General features: G+C 40.6%; 1 protein-coding gene across 1 annotated transcript; it reads right to left on the minus strand.

The window, feature by feature from the left end:
* Positions 1 to 803: 803 nt before the first annotated feature.
* Positions 804 to 15,122, minus strand: hs3st3b1a (heparan sulfate (glucosamine) 3-O-sulfotransferase 3B1a). Its single transcript, XM_042504778.2, has 2 exons — positions 14,290 to 15,122; positions 804 to 2,688 (listed from the first exon to the last, which is right to left on the minus strand). Exons 1-2 carry the CDS (start codon positions 14,781 to 14,783, stop codon positions 2,070 to 2,072), a joined length of 1,113 nt encoding a protein of 370 aa, XP_042360712.1. The 5' UTR covers positions 14,784 to 15,122; the 3' UTR covers positions 804 to 2,069.
* Positions 15,123 to 15,597: the final 475 nt, after the last annotated feature.

The following is a 15,597-nucleotide window of genomic DNA, read 5'->3' on the forward strand; positions in this document are numbered from 1 at the left end:
AAAGTCTGGGTAAAGTATAATCAGAGATTTCGTTCTAAACACATAATACAGGTTAGACAAAATTTGTACAAAACCTGTGAAAAGACTGTAAACTATACAATATTAGCAGTTAAACTAACGTTTTTCACCTTTTTGTGTTCAGGATTTTTTGAGTGGGCCTGAAATGAATGAGCTTAACGTACTGGAGCCATCTTAACATATTACATAAAAACAAATGTTAGATAGCATGGCATCAATGTCACTTCGTTCATCATGTAGGCCAGGTGTGAGTGTGACATTCAACAAGCTTTTCCAGTCTAACAAGTACATAAATATCAACTCTGCTAAATGCCACAATCATGTATAGACAAGCAAAATAGCTAAATAGTTGCCATGAATGTACCTTCATTCTTTAAGCCCCAATCATCAACCCAGCCCTCAGGCAGTAACTGCTTACTGTGTGCTTTGTGTGAACGTTAGCTGTTGTTGGTTGCTAAATCAGCGCTGCAGTGGCTGCTCATTTTTTGGCTCAAGGAGTATGTGCTTAGTGCTACATAGGTAGCTGCTAACGAGAGTCTGTTGCTTTGCAGCTTCTCGTCCTTCGGCTCAGCCCCTTCAGCAGACATGCTGCCAGCAGTGAATACTGCTCATTTTTTTCACAATTTTAAAACCTAATTTAATATTCTTGTTGATTTTTTTAACTATTCAACTTTGGTTGGGTGGAAAGTGACAAATATTTATTGGTGTGACAAACTAAAACACATAGCCTATTTATTTTTGTTTCACCTGGACTTTGATATAGTAAAGCCAAACACGAGAGACTATTTATGATTTTGGTAAAACATATTTATTGTTTTTACTTCATAAAAATACCATGACTGCACCTTTTCAATCAAACTTTCTGCCAAACCTGCTTCATTTACATGTTTGTTAAGCAATGCATCCTACAGCAAAATAGTGCCTCTACCACAGCGGGGTTGCAGTACCCAGTCATCTTGGAATGTTAAATTTCTGACAAATGTATGTCTATAAAGGTTGACTAAAACTCAACCATACATTTAATTCAAATGAGGACTTTGGGGTCAAGGTAGGATTATTTTGATCCTTTTCAGGTATCACTGAAAGTAACCTACAAAGATGCTTATTTCAGTTGGTGTATCATGGGTAAGGGCCTCGTTAGCACATCTAGTATCACCTGTGGTACAAAACAGCTGTACAGAATGATCAATGAGAGACATTTTAGTACAGATCAGTGAATGTAATTAAGCCATATGACTCATTTTCTTTTTGGAAAGAGCAATAAGCGATTAGGCATTGAGAAGCCTGTGCAGCAGGTTTTTGGATGAAAACATCCCCAAGTATCTTGACAGGACACGCTATTGGATCCTAATCAACATTCCTTTGTAGTAACTGTACCAATAGTGGTTGAGTCAAAACATTGGAGTGGAAATTTATATTATTATATTAATTTGAAGTTGGCTCATGGGTCAACCATAAACTTACTACCATTAATGGATCCATGTTTTATTGCTGTGCTCAAGGGAGCAAGGCAGTGCCATCACTCAGGTCTAATTGACATGATGAGGAGCTATTACTGTATTGATCCACCTGGCAAGTGGCACTGGATCAGCTGAGGCCTGTATCGACCTGACTAAGTGGGTCCACAGACCTCTGAGGGTCAGGCAAATGTTAAGGGGATATTACCAGTTGTTTGTAAAGTTGGACCTTGTTCAGGGTTTATGTGAAGCAAAAGCAACATTTGGAAAACTAAAAGAAGATGTATGAACCCAAAAAAAATGTCCTGTTGAAAAAAAAGACACCGACCCTGCTCATAATACCCGTAAAAACATTGTGCTTTTATAAAAATGCTCATGTACTCAAGGAGAATTAAAACTGAAGTGTGTCATTGATAAACCTGGTTAGGCAGCTTAGTGAGTTAATCATCATAACAATAAATTATCATAAAATAGACTTCTGAACTTTTTACACAGCCACCAAATACTGTACATACACTGTATAACAATATCTCCAGAGTGATGTAATCATAAAAAATCACAGACAAGGGACCTGCAGAGTCCAACATCATCCTTTTAGTCCCAGCCAAAGTCGTGACCAGTCATCTGGTAAAACTTGTTGTTAAAGGGTTTATAAAAGTCCCTTAGCCTTTGCACCACCTCTGGGTCAATATTAGGATGGGTCCTGCCTTTGGTTTTGCCCAAGCAGTGCGGCTTGCTGTTCCACTCAGGTCTTTTAAGGCAGGGGAAGCCCTTTGCTGGGTTAAAGTGGAAATGCTTCTCTGTGACCACCCTCCTGAGCCCAAGAAAGTCCTGGACACGAGCCATCTCGCCCGCAGGGTCGCTAATCAGACGCTCTCCGCTGACAAACAGCAGCTGCTCCATGGGGAAGTACTGGAGCCAGCGCTCAAGGTGCTTGGCATACATGCCGATCTGAACAGCACTCCATGTCGTGTCAATCAGACCCGCTGACATGTTCTTAAAGGTCAGGTTCTCGAACGAGGGGATGTCTGGCTTCTTGGAGCGAGTCTGGGTATAGTCTGAGATGGCGCGAGTGACAGGATCCCGGACGACTACAATCAGCTTTGTATCTTTAGACATGGTGTAGATTCTTGCGGGGACCTCCTTGGTGACATAGTAGCTTGGAGTCTTCTCCATGGTTAACTGGCCCTCTGATGACTTGGGCATCAATTCCCTGCAAAAGGACACAAAAACACTGATTTACATTTGCGCTGCAGGCACAGAAAAACAACTCTATATTATTATATATTCTATTCATCTCTCTCACACTTTAAAAACTTACAAAAGCTTCCATACAGGAAGATGAGATTAACATTGACATAGTAGGTCTAATGCAGATTTAAAGTACTGTCAGGCAGGAGCAAGTCAATCATCATCAAGAAGACAACTGTAGACATCATGGGCAACATTAACAGAGCCTGTGATTGTACCTAAAGTGACAAGAACTGGTAGGTAAGGCAGGAGTCCTGCCAATCATCTGTGATTGCGTGTGAATACAATGCACAGTTCATGACATGTTCCAAATACAAACCCTCAAGGAATACATTCATACCCTGCTGCTGCACTTAATCTACCTAAAGACCTCAATCCTCTTTCCAGCCTAACATTGAAATATTCCACACCTTTATTACATTATACAAAGGACGGTTTAACTGTGAATAGGCAGCATTATGCTTCTTAATGTCATGCCAAGACAGATGTCTGTGACTGCACCTTTCCCGTCATGTTTGTGATTTTGTGTTGAGCAGGAACATTTTTGGAGGAGCCTCGCATTCCTCTGGAGAAAATGCAAAGCTGGGGAGCTGTCTATTCCCATAACTGCACATTCTTCTTGACCCTGGATGGCTCTGGTTGATCATAATATAGCCTGTTAACTGCAGCCCTGACTGGATAATGGCTAAAGTGAGCCAAGGGGGATTAGGACTAAGCCAAACACGCTAGAGCATTAGTGGCTGCTCGACTGCCTTGTTGGCTGACTGGGTGGCTGGCTCGTCTCTGGAGAGAGAAGAAGAGAGGAGGAGAGATATGTGGCCATGACGATGAGACTCAATAGTAAGCAGTTAATCTATGAAGTGACACAAGTGATGGACAAAATAACACAGCCAACCAAATCTGGTTACTTTTTGTGAGCCTGTGTCCGAATTGTGTTCACTCAAATTGGGTGTAGTTTGAGGTTATGTTGCATAAAGCTTTATTCTATATGACAATGTTCCTCATCCATTACATAATATAACAATGTAATGCAATTCAACAACAACATAGACTGCAGATCTCACAGAAGTTGTGCATTAACCTCCTCCATTCTGCTAGGGCATCGGCATCCTTGGCCAACGTTACTGTCTTTCACAGGATGGAGTGATGTAGTGAACTGAGTTTTAAGGCTTATAGTTTTTAAACCAACCATGTTATTTGGTGAGGGAAAACTGGCATAACCATTTTAATAGGGGGACCTTGACCTCTCACCTTAAGGTATCTGACTGAAAATAGCTTCTATAGGAACCCACAGTCTGTTTACAGACACATCCAATCTCTGCTAGTCCCATGTAGTCTTTGGCTAAATCCATGCAGTTTTTGGCTAAATCCATGCATTTTTTTGCATGCAATGCAAATGCATGCATATATGCATACTGGAGTGGATAAACAGTATTGGAATTGCATGAATTGGGTATGACTGTGAATTCATTGAGCCCAATTTTATTCATGTATGATGACTGCAGTAGTTTGTAGATTGTATTTAATTGCAGTGAGATCATTTAAAAAAAAAAAAAAATCCAGGAAACTTGACCAGCACAAACGAGAGACCTTGAGCATTCAGCAGATGAATGTATTACATACATATATTGACAATAAAGGGGATTCTCAGCAGTTTCCAGAAAAGAAGTGCTCTCCATTTAATTGCCAAAAAATGAAATTCTTACAAAAATCTCTGAATGTCGAAAGTTTTTGATACTAAATCACACAATTTCTCTAAGGTATATGGTCTTGGTGTCTTTATGTAGTATTTTAAGGATTTTTGACCATTTTTATTCATTCTCAAGCATTAAAAAATGCTTATAGTCCTGAGCAGGGGAATGGGCATCATTTACTTCAGTCAGAATTTTCTAATTTAAATGAATAATCTATCATCTCTATTCAAAGTTATCTTCAATTTCTCAGATTTCAGATTATGTATACCACTTCTATATGGCATATTCTGTTGACGTGCTATCTCCAACTAAAGATCCCCTGTTCCCCCTAATGAAGACAAAAATTGGTCTACCTCCAGCATAAACCCAGTTGAATAAAATTATAAACTTCACAGTAGCTATGAAGATTTCCTCACTTGTCATATGTGTTAAAAAAATACTTAAACTTGCAGTATTTCTTGTGCAGGTGCATTGGAAAGAAGCTAAGTATCTTCTTGGGGATCGATGCTTGTGAATATCACATATATGTTTTCTTGCCTTGCATAGAAGCAGAAAACGAGATTCACTCACTCAAGAGATTCAAAAGATTTATTTATTAACTGCATCAAACCAACAGTTTGGTCCCTGCAGTCCTTCATCAAAGTATGATACCCCATACAGGCTCAACAGATGTCTTGAGAGCAAGAGCAGTGTGCAGATTTTCTGCATTTTCTGACATATATATTTAAGGATTTAAATAAATATAAGCCATGATACGACATTCGCAAGCGCCAGCCACCCCAACATATCTCATGTTGGTTTAAGTCAGTCAAAATGTAAATCTTCATATTATTACAGTACTTGGTAATATTCTCATGTTTTGATTGTGAGCGGTTGAGCTAAATCGAACAACGGGAAGGCAGAGGAGCCATGTCATTAAAGTGATTACAATAATTTCCAACCATCTGTTGGTACACGCACAAGGAGCTTCAATATCCCTCTCTGAACCCAGCAGCTTTCATCTTACAAATTTATGTGGTGGGAACGAACAGAGAATGATCTGCCAGATTTTGCTGTGCTGTGGAGCACTGGGGAAAAAGCTTTAGTGATTATGGGAAAAGTAGGCATCACCCATAGCTCATTAGAGCCATACAAACACACAAGGGGTTCTCTTACTTATGAAATATTATCACCTAATGTCACCTGCTCTTCCCTTTCTGTTTGTGTATGTCCTTTGCTCCTAGACATTTATTCCACTTCTCTCTCCCTAAGTGTCGTACTATTGTATGTGGTGGAAAACTCACAAACCTAATCAAGGTAATAGGTGTGAGAGACACAAACAACTCTATCAGAACACCCTGCAATTATCGTCTGCATCTCTTGGATACACACAAGTGTATCGCTGTAGGCCTTTCTTGGGGCCTCAAGGGACACAAAAACTTACTACCAATCAAACTTTCCACTTAGTCCCCAAGCAAAACAATCTGTGTGAGAAGTACATGCATTATTCATCTTAGCAGAGATAAAGCAGGGGAGAACATCTCTTGACTGAGCGAGGAGTGAGAGAGTTGCCTTCGGGGGGCAGATGTAGCAAGCTTTCACAATTTGTTCTGCTTAATAAACAATGTCGCCTGGAACCAATAGGTTTCAGTGCATCCTCATCTATCAATCAGCCATGCAAAGGCATCATCATTCAGCTTCAAGGCAGTAAAAAAAACAAAAAAAACAATCCTCTCTTTAGAAATGCGCCACAGCGTGCTGACTTTTGCCCCTTCATGAATTTTGCATGTTTCTGTTTGACCTCATGAAGCTAAAAATGCTGCTTTACTCTGAAATTGTAATATCTAAGTAGGCTGTAAAGTTTTAAAGCAAGGACTATAAGCTTTGAAGAGTTCCTACCTATAATTGGTGCACTAAAAATACATCTATATTGATGCTGAGGTACACACATAAACATCCTCTGCCCTCTAACCTGTCCTGTTAAACTCGCAGGAGAACAGCAGGGCCGAGGAGATAACAGGAAGAGAACGAGATAAAGCAAGTGAGGAAGAACTGGAGGGAGCATAGACAGGATTAGATGGAATCGAGTGCACTGTTAAAGGATGCAGACTGCACAGGTCGACCCCCCTGACCCTGAAGCATAAGTTTTAAAGGTATTGTTCACATATTTTTAAGTGGGGTTGTATGGGGTATTTTTTATAGACTGTATATTACATACAGTAGATGGGGGTGAGCACATCCTCCGACTGGATCTGTATTTTAGCTCTCTCAAAAGAAAAAAAAGGCTCACATGAAAAAATCAGTATCAAGTGTATGCTGTTTTGACAGTATTTCCACTGCTTTATCTTGCAGTCAGACAGTGATTTCCATTTGGAAAATGAAGCAGTTACATTGCTCATTTCAGAGCCAGACTCCATTGAGAAAACATGTAATTTAACATTGCTCAACACAGGAGCTGCTGGTTTACTGCTTGATCAGTTTTTTTTGTTATTGTGTAACTTTGGTGTGGTGGCTTTGACGAGAGCATAGATGAGGAGCTTAAGCCGTTAACAGCTTCCCTTGTTGAAACTGCCTAAAAAAAGGAGTGACTCTCAATATAGCATACCCTTAATCTGTGATCATTTTTTTAGGTGGCTAATATACATTTTGTTACTGACCCCCATTCACAGCAGTATATTGCTTAGCTTTTGGGTCGGACTCCAGCCTGCTTCGCCAAACCAGATGCGTAACAAACTGCCATCTACTGTTCGAAATATACTGACTTTGGATAGGTATAAAACCTCATTTTAAAAAAATCATAACCGTACCTTTAAGTCATCAGCAACTTCAGATGCTGTGTGCGTAGCAGTAGCACAGGATAAGTCTCACCCCTACTACAGCCTACACACAGATATTAAACCAGGAGCTCTGTGTTGCATAATTTGCCTGTGTTTAGTCTGCTGGGCAGTCAGGTGTGTCCATTGAACTGGCTGCTGGGGAGACAGCGTTTGAAAGCTGGTGCCTTGTTTACATTCGCTGCTATCAGGAAACAGGTTCAAAGGTAGGAATTTGCAGCGCGGCTGCTTGTGACTGTGCTAGGCTGCTGGATGATGCCCTCAGTGATGAGTTCACCAAAGTGAGGAACAAGCAAAACTCTGGCAAGACTTACACTTTCTGTATCCAGCAGTATTCTGCTTGACTGACTCTAATTGGCATCTATATTTCAGCTTTTCAGACCGCCGTGACAAGGGACTGCTCCAGAAAAAAACCTCAGCATTATCTAATGTCATGATGAGTTCTAATCTCACACTGCAGCGCTGAGAGGGTTTAGCTACTGCAGGAATGTTCTCAAAGATAGGATGAGAGGTGGTGGTATGCAGCCACTTATACTAATCAGTCCAATACACGGTGAGATGAGTTCCAGACCTAAATTAAAAAAGAAAAAGAGGAAAACATCTTAAGAGGAGATGCGCTTTGGTCATTGTAGCTCATCTTATCATGCGTGTGAAAGTGATCATTGTGCTCTGCACTCACGACGCCGAACAGCGTTCAGTATCTCAACAGCATTCCTGAACAACAACAGTGGTGCAGAGAATGCCTTTTTCCCATCCTCCACTATTACTGTCAGTATGCAGAACTCAAGGCCACCTGGCTGTCTGATGGAGACAGGCCCAGTTTGAAGGGAGGAGGAGAAGCAGGAGGAGGAGTGCGTGAGACATTCTGGCTTCCCTCACACAACTGTCAGCCTCACATTAACACATAACAGTTTTGACAGTCAGTTGTTTATAGAACCAGCGAGCACTTTTTCTCGGGTGGTGGTGCTGGATGCACACCTTGTGAAAGTGATCAGAAGTAGTGATGCAGGATAACAATCAATATCCATATGTATGGATATACTGCATTTTTTTAGACATAAATTCATTGAAAACTGTGCTATCTTAGCTTTGATGCAGGCCCTCTGTGCAGTAACCACTCTGTAGTTTTGCTCAGTGTCCAGGTCATAGCACTTTCCTATTGGTCACACCTCACAAGTAATAGCCTTTTAACAGTGAAGGCTGCCGTTCCACAGACAGCAAAGACAGAAACTGGAGCTGCTCCGTGAGCAGCTGACTTGGAACTATCAAATGTTACACACCAGATATTACTGAGGCTGCTATAAGCATCATAATCTTTTATACTGAAGTTGCAAAAACATGCAGTGTTTTCACTGGTAACAGTCTGCCATTAGTCATAGCAGTCACTGGATGTAACTTCTGTCCTATGAATAAGTAAGTATGAGAACTGCAAGAAGAGGAGGAGGAAGTGAGATGGTGCCTGGACATGTGCATTGGTGGAGCTAGAAAGAGTGAGCTTAGCAGAGCTCTGAAACCTGTTCCTCATCTTTGCGTGAGGTTGGAGAGTCGAGGGTAAATTAGCCGCTACTAGCATGACAAAATGGTCAAAGGCAACGAAGAAGAATAAAACAAGATGATATCTATTGCTCTGCTGCATCATTTCAGTCAGTCTTTATTCATTAATTAATTCAAAACTCTTTTAAAGACTCAGCTCAAAGACAAGTCCATAGGTTTGGACATAAAAATAAAAAAAGGATTAAAAAAGGAAATAATACATACATATATATACACACACACACACACACATACATACACACATATATATGTAAATATATATAGAGAGAGAGATATACGTACATACATATTATATTATATACATATTATAGGAGTCACAACACTAAATCAATACTCTTTTAACAAGCAGCACAATGAACCAGAACCACCCAAAAAAAAACCCAGAAAGACTCCCACAGAGTGCAAAGGAATTTCTGAATGAGTGTGACAAAGTGATATCACAGAAAAGCTGAAAGACCCCAGCAAATAGTGAAAGAGCTACTGTGATGACTTGTCTTAACAAGGGCAGCAACAGATATATTTGAGTAAGCATCAGTAGCCGACAGTTTCTACGAAGGAAGTGTTGGAGGAGCTCTGAATGAACAGATGAAAAATGCATTCAGTGGAAAACACAAAGAAACACCAACAGTCAGGACAAACAAGAGCCGGTGACTGATATCTGTTTGTGCAATTAATTGTTGTAGTTGACTTAAAGTTAAAATTTTAATTAAATATAGAAATTCAGTCAGTCCTAAAATAGTACTACTAGTTCCAAAGTGACTACTCTTTTCTGTGTACTTTATTGTAAAGTGCTAATATTTGCTGCATTACACTACTGCAGGCAATAATGTCATTTAGGCAAACAGAAAAAAATACATGTTCTGTAGCCATACTAGTTGAGAATATTGGTCACCTAAAGCTCTTATGATGTTATGGTTTCCATTTAATGGGATAAGACAACCCATTCATCTGATGTATGTTTTCCAACATATGCAATGAGTGGTACAATTAGGTCATTCCCCAAAGACACATGCTGGTCTGAGAGGATGAGCAAAAGCAAACAAGACTTCAAAGAAGCCAAACCAAAGATGGCTGAGGCAGATTTCTGAAGTTGCTCTGACTTGCTGTCAGGGAATCTCTGCAGTGGAAAAAAAGAAAAAAGCAGGAAACAGCCCATTCTCTCTGAAGATACTACAAAAGAGAGCGAGAGAGAGAGATGAGGAAGTCAACAACTCAAGGGGATATAACAGAGTGAACTTGTTTTGTTCCAGTGTTTCCAAAGTGCTGTAATAAGTGCTGTGGTTTGACAAATTACCTCAAGCTAAAGCCCAGGGGGTTGTTGCAGCAAATTAAACCTTCAATCTCCAGAAAAAGGAGGGGAGGTGCACATTATTGACAATCTGGAGGACTTATACTAGGAATGCTAGCATCATTTTATTCTATCAGAAGAAATTTGATACAGTCTGAAGTTTTAGAGTATGAGGTTTTATGGTGTGCGGAAATATTTTAGGAATGTTTAAAACAACAGCTAGCATGTGTGAATTGTTTCTTTGAAGCATCTCATTATCAACGCACTTTTCCCTTCTTTTCCTGTCAGTGTGCTGACACATTAGTTTAAGCTGAGGGGGATATACCTATATCGAGAGCTCTCTCACTTAACGCCGATCCCCCTGTGTCCTCGCAAAGAGCCAGAAGTGTTGAGTAAGTAAAATTCCACCAGTGGACTTGAATGAACCTTCTCTTGGGAAAAACACAACTTTTCCACACAGAGATCTCTGAAAGTCAACTTTCAGGCTAAAAAGCTTAAGTGTAGTGTTTGAGTCTTTTCTTGGGCCGGATCCAATGAATGCTCTTTCTGATGAACTCCTGCTGGGCTTCGTCAAAGGGCACTTTCACCCTTCTGAGCACATTTGCATACAAAGTGAAGGCAGAGAAAACATGTTTCACACTAATTGTCTGCTCTTTTATTGTCAGGGTTAATGCAGACCTCAGGGGATCTCCAGCATCCCCTTTCATTGAGCTCCATAATACTGTTGCGCTTTCTAAAGACTCACTTTAAATTTACTGCCCTCTATCTGCCACTGGCCTGCAGTAAGCTTTCCCTGGGGCTCTGGGGAGGATTAGGCCGTCTTCCCTGACACCCTCAGTGAGTTAGTAAAAAGGCCGCTCATTGTTCTATATAAGGAGCCTCAAGAGGAAAAACACAATCTCAGCAATTAAGTCACATCTACTGCATAGAGCACAGAAGACCTTGATTTGAGAATGCATTCAGTACATGAGCATTAACCTGCCAAAATAAGACGTACGAGAGGAAGTTGGTGCTGTTATTAAAGAGAGGAGGGGCCTTCTGTGTGTGTCTCCCTGCCTCTCTGTTTCTGCCCATGGTAGCAACATGCCGTATTGTAGTTGGAGTCCTGCTGTGTGGGGGCCTCTCCGCTATGTGGGGCCTCCAGCAGGATGGACACAGCAGACCTCCAGCAGGATGGACACACCAATCACAGCAGATAAATAGCGTGGGCACAACTCAATGCCACCACAGGAGCTGATAAGCCCACCCAGTGGAGCTCCTCTCCCCGAGCTACTGCACGCCATTAGTCTGGGGGCAATGATGTGAAACATATAGGGGAAACAAATCCACACACACCTTCACCTGCTCTTAGCATATCTTTAAAGTAGTTTACTGCTGGAAAGTAGGTTGTCTTTTCAGTAGAAAGATGCAAATATTTTTGAAATTGGTGCAACATGACCAAAGAAAGCATAGAAAAAGGACTGTGCCATTCGCTTTTGCTCTAGAGGTAAAAAAACCTGCAATTACCAGTAGGCACTGCTGCGACTGACCAATGGAATAGTGTGTCCATGGTGGCAGCATGGGTGCCGGGCTCATTTACATATACTGCCCACATTTTTATGATACAAAACATGTTGTAAATCTGCAGACTATCCCTTTAAGAATAACGTCTGCACAGAAAAGACGCAGGGCTGTAAGGAGAAATGTTTCAAGAGGCTTTAAAAAGGTGATCCACAGAGCTTAGACATCATTTAAAAATGCTCATTTATTGAGTCGAGAAAAACTCATTCGTCCAGCAACAGTGCGCTCCACCAAGAAGCTAACTGAGCGGCTTTCTGAGCTCCACTAAATGATCATTAAGGGCTGACTCGATGTTGTGGCGTTCTGCTGTATGGGGTCAATCTGTGGCACAGCGCTCTCGCTGTGACAACTCAAGCCAAGTTGTTTTAATTAGCCAGATCACCTCTCTGGGAAAAGAAGCCTTCATTACACAGTCCAAGTCCCGAGATGAAACAGTGTCGCACATCCACAAGCTGCCACTGTGAACAAGTCACCAGCATGTCTCAATTATAAAAAACTGAACTCTTTGACTGCATAACATTGCATTGTGTCCTTCTCCTTACTTACAGACATTACCATACATCGCCTCATGCATCACTGGTAAAAACAGCGTATACACAATAAGCACGGGGCAATTTCAATTTGTTCTTGTTGCTCAGTCTGTAGAGATGGACAAAAGACCACTCTCCACACACTGATCATCCAAAAATGTCCTAAACCTATCAGGAAATTCTTAAAGGAGCTTAAGCGAGAAGTCCTTTGAACAATGCTTCGCTTCCCCTATTGTAGCATCGTGGAGCCAGCTTTGAAACCGTGTCTAGATCCTTTGACATTGCCTGTTAATCCCTTAGCTCAGCCAAACAGACACTCGAAACAGCAGCATCTCTTATTATCTCTTATTAACAATATGGTTGCTCTGATGTAAAACATTAACCATTTCCGGGAACATCTTGGGCACATGAAAGATCAATTATTTCCACAAACATAGTGCGTTTGTGATTTATTTTCACACAAGCAAGTTGTGTAACTGTGCAGCTGAGTCAATAGAAAAGAACTTGCATATTGAGATTGTGAGGCATGGTACAAGGACAACAGTTGCCATGGCAGAGAATACAATAAAAAATGTTAGGTTGCACAATGTCGAAGGTGTAAGCAGCCTCAGGTCTCTGTTTTTGACATTGATGTGTATTTGGATTGAAGATCAAAACAAATTACTGCCACTGAATCAATACTCTGAAACTCATGATGTTGAATCACGCTCCTGACTGCTCAAGGATGATGGCATGATGTAACTTGCTAACTCCTAACCGTAAACCAAAGGGCTATTTCTTTCTTTGAACTGCATCCAGAGTTGAATGTAAATGGCAGCGCAGCTTTATCTTTTTCTACCTGGTGCCACCTCGTTGTCAGGAAGCCACAGCAAGTGTTGATTCAAGGTCGGATGTAGAAACATTCCAGGAACACTGGGTGAAGGCCACGCAAACAAGCAGGAAATCGATTGTGCTTTGCAAAATGGACATGACTGAGAAGGGCTGCCAAATATGTAAAGATTTAGTTTTTATAGAAATGTTGGTACAGAGGGTTGTGCCCTATGACCTGTGGTATACTGACATTAAAGAGTTGTTTGCACCTGCAGTTGATGAAACTGTAAGATGCACAGATGTTGAAAGTTCTTAGTCCTTCTCCTCCTATTGTGCATATCAACTTTTTGTGTAGTATTCTGCAAAATATGATCACCCAGGGTCACACTTATCACCTTATCAGTGGGGACTATTGGCAGAGTTTCAGTTCAGTTCTTATCAGTAATATATTTACAATATTGAACAACACTTAACTGTTTATTATAATATATACTATACATTACATACTATATGCATTACTCATGTTTTGTTTGTTGACCTAAAGCATTTACCTTGTGAAAAACGTATTAATCAAGGTAATAAACATAAATGTGAATATCAGTGCAAAGCACATATAAAAAAATCCCTAAAAACCCTAAACTACTATTAAATTAGTATTATTTTTATTTCTAATATTTTTTAAATCTATAAAAAGGATCCCAGTATGTGCTTTTGCCAGTAAAAAAAGAATTTATTTAATGGCATTACAAAATATCATTCTTTTTATCTCATTTTCACAATACCTTCCATGGAAACTTACTGGAATATGAGTTGATTTCACAACAGGTCATCACATTTTTTTCTGAAGCAATAAGTTATGACTCTTCACGATAATGTAATATAGAAATGGTGCAATTTGAAAGCCAAGCTTAAATGAGAGGAGCAAAGTTACAGTTATTAATATAAATGTTTTAGTCTACTTAGTCGATTACACATAGGCCTATTCCTGCCCGTCTTGTGTGTGTGTATGTGCGTGTGTGTGTGTTGTTGTTGTTGTTGTTGTTGTTGTTGTTTTTAATGTTTAAATCATAAGAAACAGTAGATCAAATTTGCATGACGGGGGAAGAAGAAAAAGAATAAAGAATAGAAAAATAAAATTTCTAGAGGAGGAGCGGGGATGTTTGAGTTTTATTCTAGTCATGTCTCAAAAGAGTCTCCATGAGATGCCTTTTAGCAATGCACACTTTATGTAAATGTATAAATGAAGCACCTCAGAGCTCAGTTTGACTGTCTATCAGTGGATTAATGTTTTGAATCAGTAGATCAGTGTGATACCTGTACCACTCCAGTCCCTTGTCGTAGTTGCGGTCGAAGAAGTGCGGCTCCGCTCCCACCGCTCTGATGTCTGGATGCAGGCGCAGAAACTCCAGCAGCGCCCGGGTCCCTCCTTTCTTCACCCCGATGATGATCGCCTGGGGCAACTTTTTACTTTCCGACTCATTGAGGAAACCTGACATGGCATTATCATCCAACGCCTTCGCCTCGCCTTTAATTTCATCCCACTCCTCTCCTCTGCTGTCCAAATCGTTTTCGTTATTCAGTAAGTCCCTGGACGCCCCGAGAGAGGACTCCTGGTTATCAACTTCTGAGTCGTTCTCGTGTCTGTTCACCGAGCGGTACGCCAAGTTGGGCATCGTGGAGCAGTAGCCGACACAGCAATATATCATATACACCCAAAGGGACAGCATTATGCAGAACACGAAGAGTTTGTTTTTCACGTGGGATGATGGCACAACATGTAGATTGTGTAAAATCGGACTATATTCCATAGGTCCGCTGTGAAAAAGTTATATTCCGGTTAACAGGCATTTTGGCAAAGGCGCCTCACTCCTCTGCCATGACTCAGGTCCTGAACAACCGGTGCGCAATTTCCCAAAACACATGGAAACTGATAATGAATTGTACGGCGGGCGTTCACCTCCTGCTTCAACTCCAGTTCTGCTTGGAGGATGTGAAGGATTTGTTTTTTAAATTCTTGACAGAAAAAAAGAAAAATATATAAAGCAAATCACAAAACAGGCAATGGAAATATCGCAGGTGAGCGACACGCGCGTCAGGGACTCAGTTTGTCTCCCATCACTTGCTCTGGGTGTGTGAGCGCTCACATAGCGTGCAGCACCAAGTGATCTATGCCAGGCAACAGCATCGAGCGTGCTAGAATAATGCATCTGTGCTTCCGGTAGGGTCTTTCAAAAATAAAAGCATTGAGAATAACGCAAAGGAAGGTCAGAAAATGTTTTTGAATTCTGGTAAATGAATTGTCTACCCCATGCAAAATGAGTAATGTTTTATTACATGCATCAGTTGCATATATTTACTACCAAGATGTCACTGCATTTGTGAGCTATAACTCAAAGGTTATTTCAATAACAATTATCATCTGCAAATTTATCTCAGCAAATGTAGTATACTGAGCATATCGGCTCTATTGTTGTCACTGATTTGTAATTATGTTGAAATATATTTTATACTTGTATAGCACTTTTCTAGTTGTTCAAAAACTCAAAGCGCGTTTTACATTACAAGGCACATTCACCCACTCACGCATACAGTAGCATTTATATACTAGTGACCGAGGTTGCC

Source organism: Plectropomus leopardus, chromosome 18 (assembly GCF_026936395.1).
Source record: "Plectropomus leopardus strain MGB_pleo_1.0 chromosome 18, ASM2693639v1, whole genome shotgun sequence".
NCBI classification, from domain to species: domain Eukaryota; kingdom Metazoa; phylum Chordata; class Actinopteri; order Perciformes; family Serranidae; genus Plectropomus; species Plectropomus leopardus.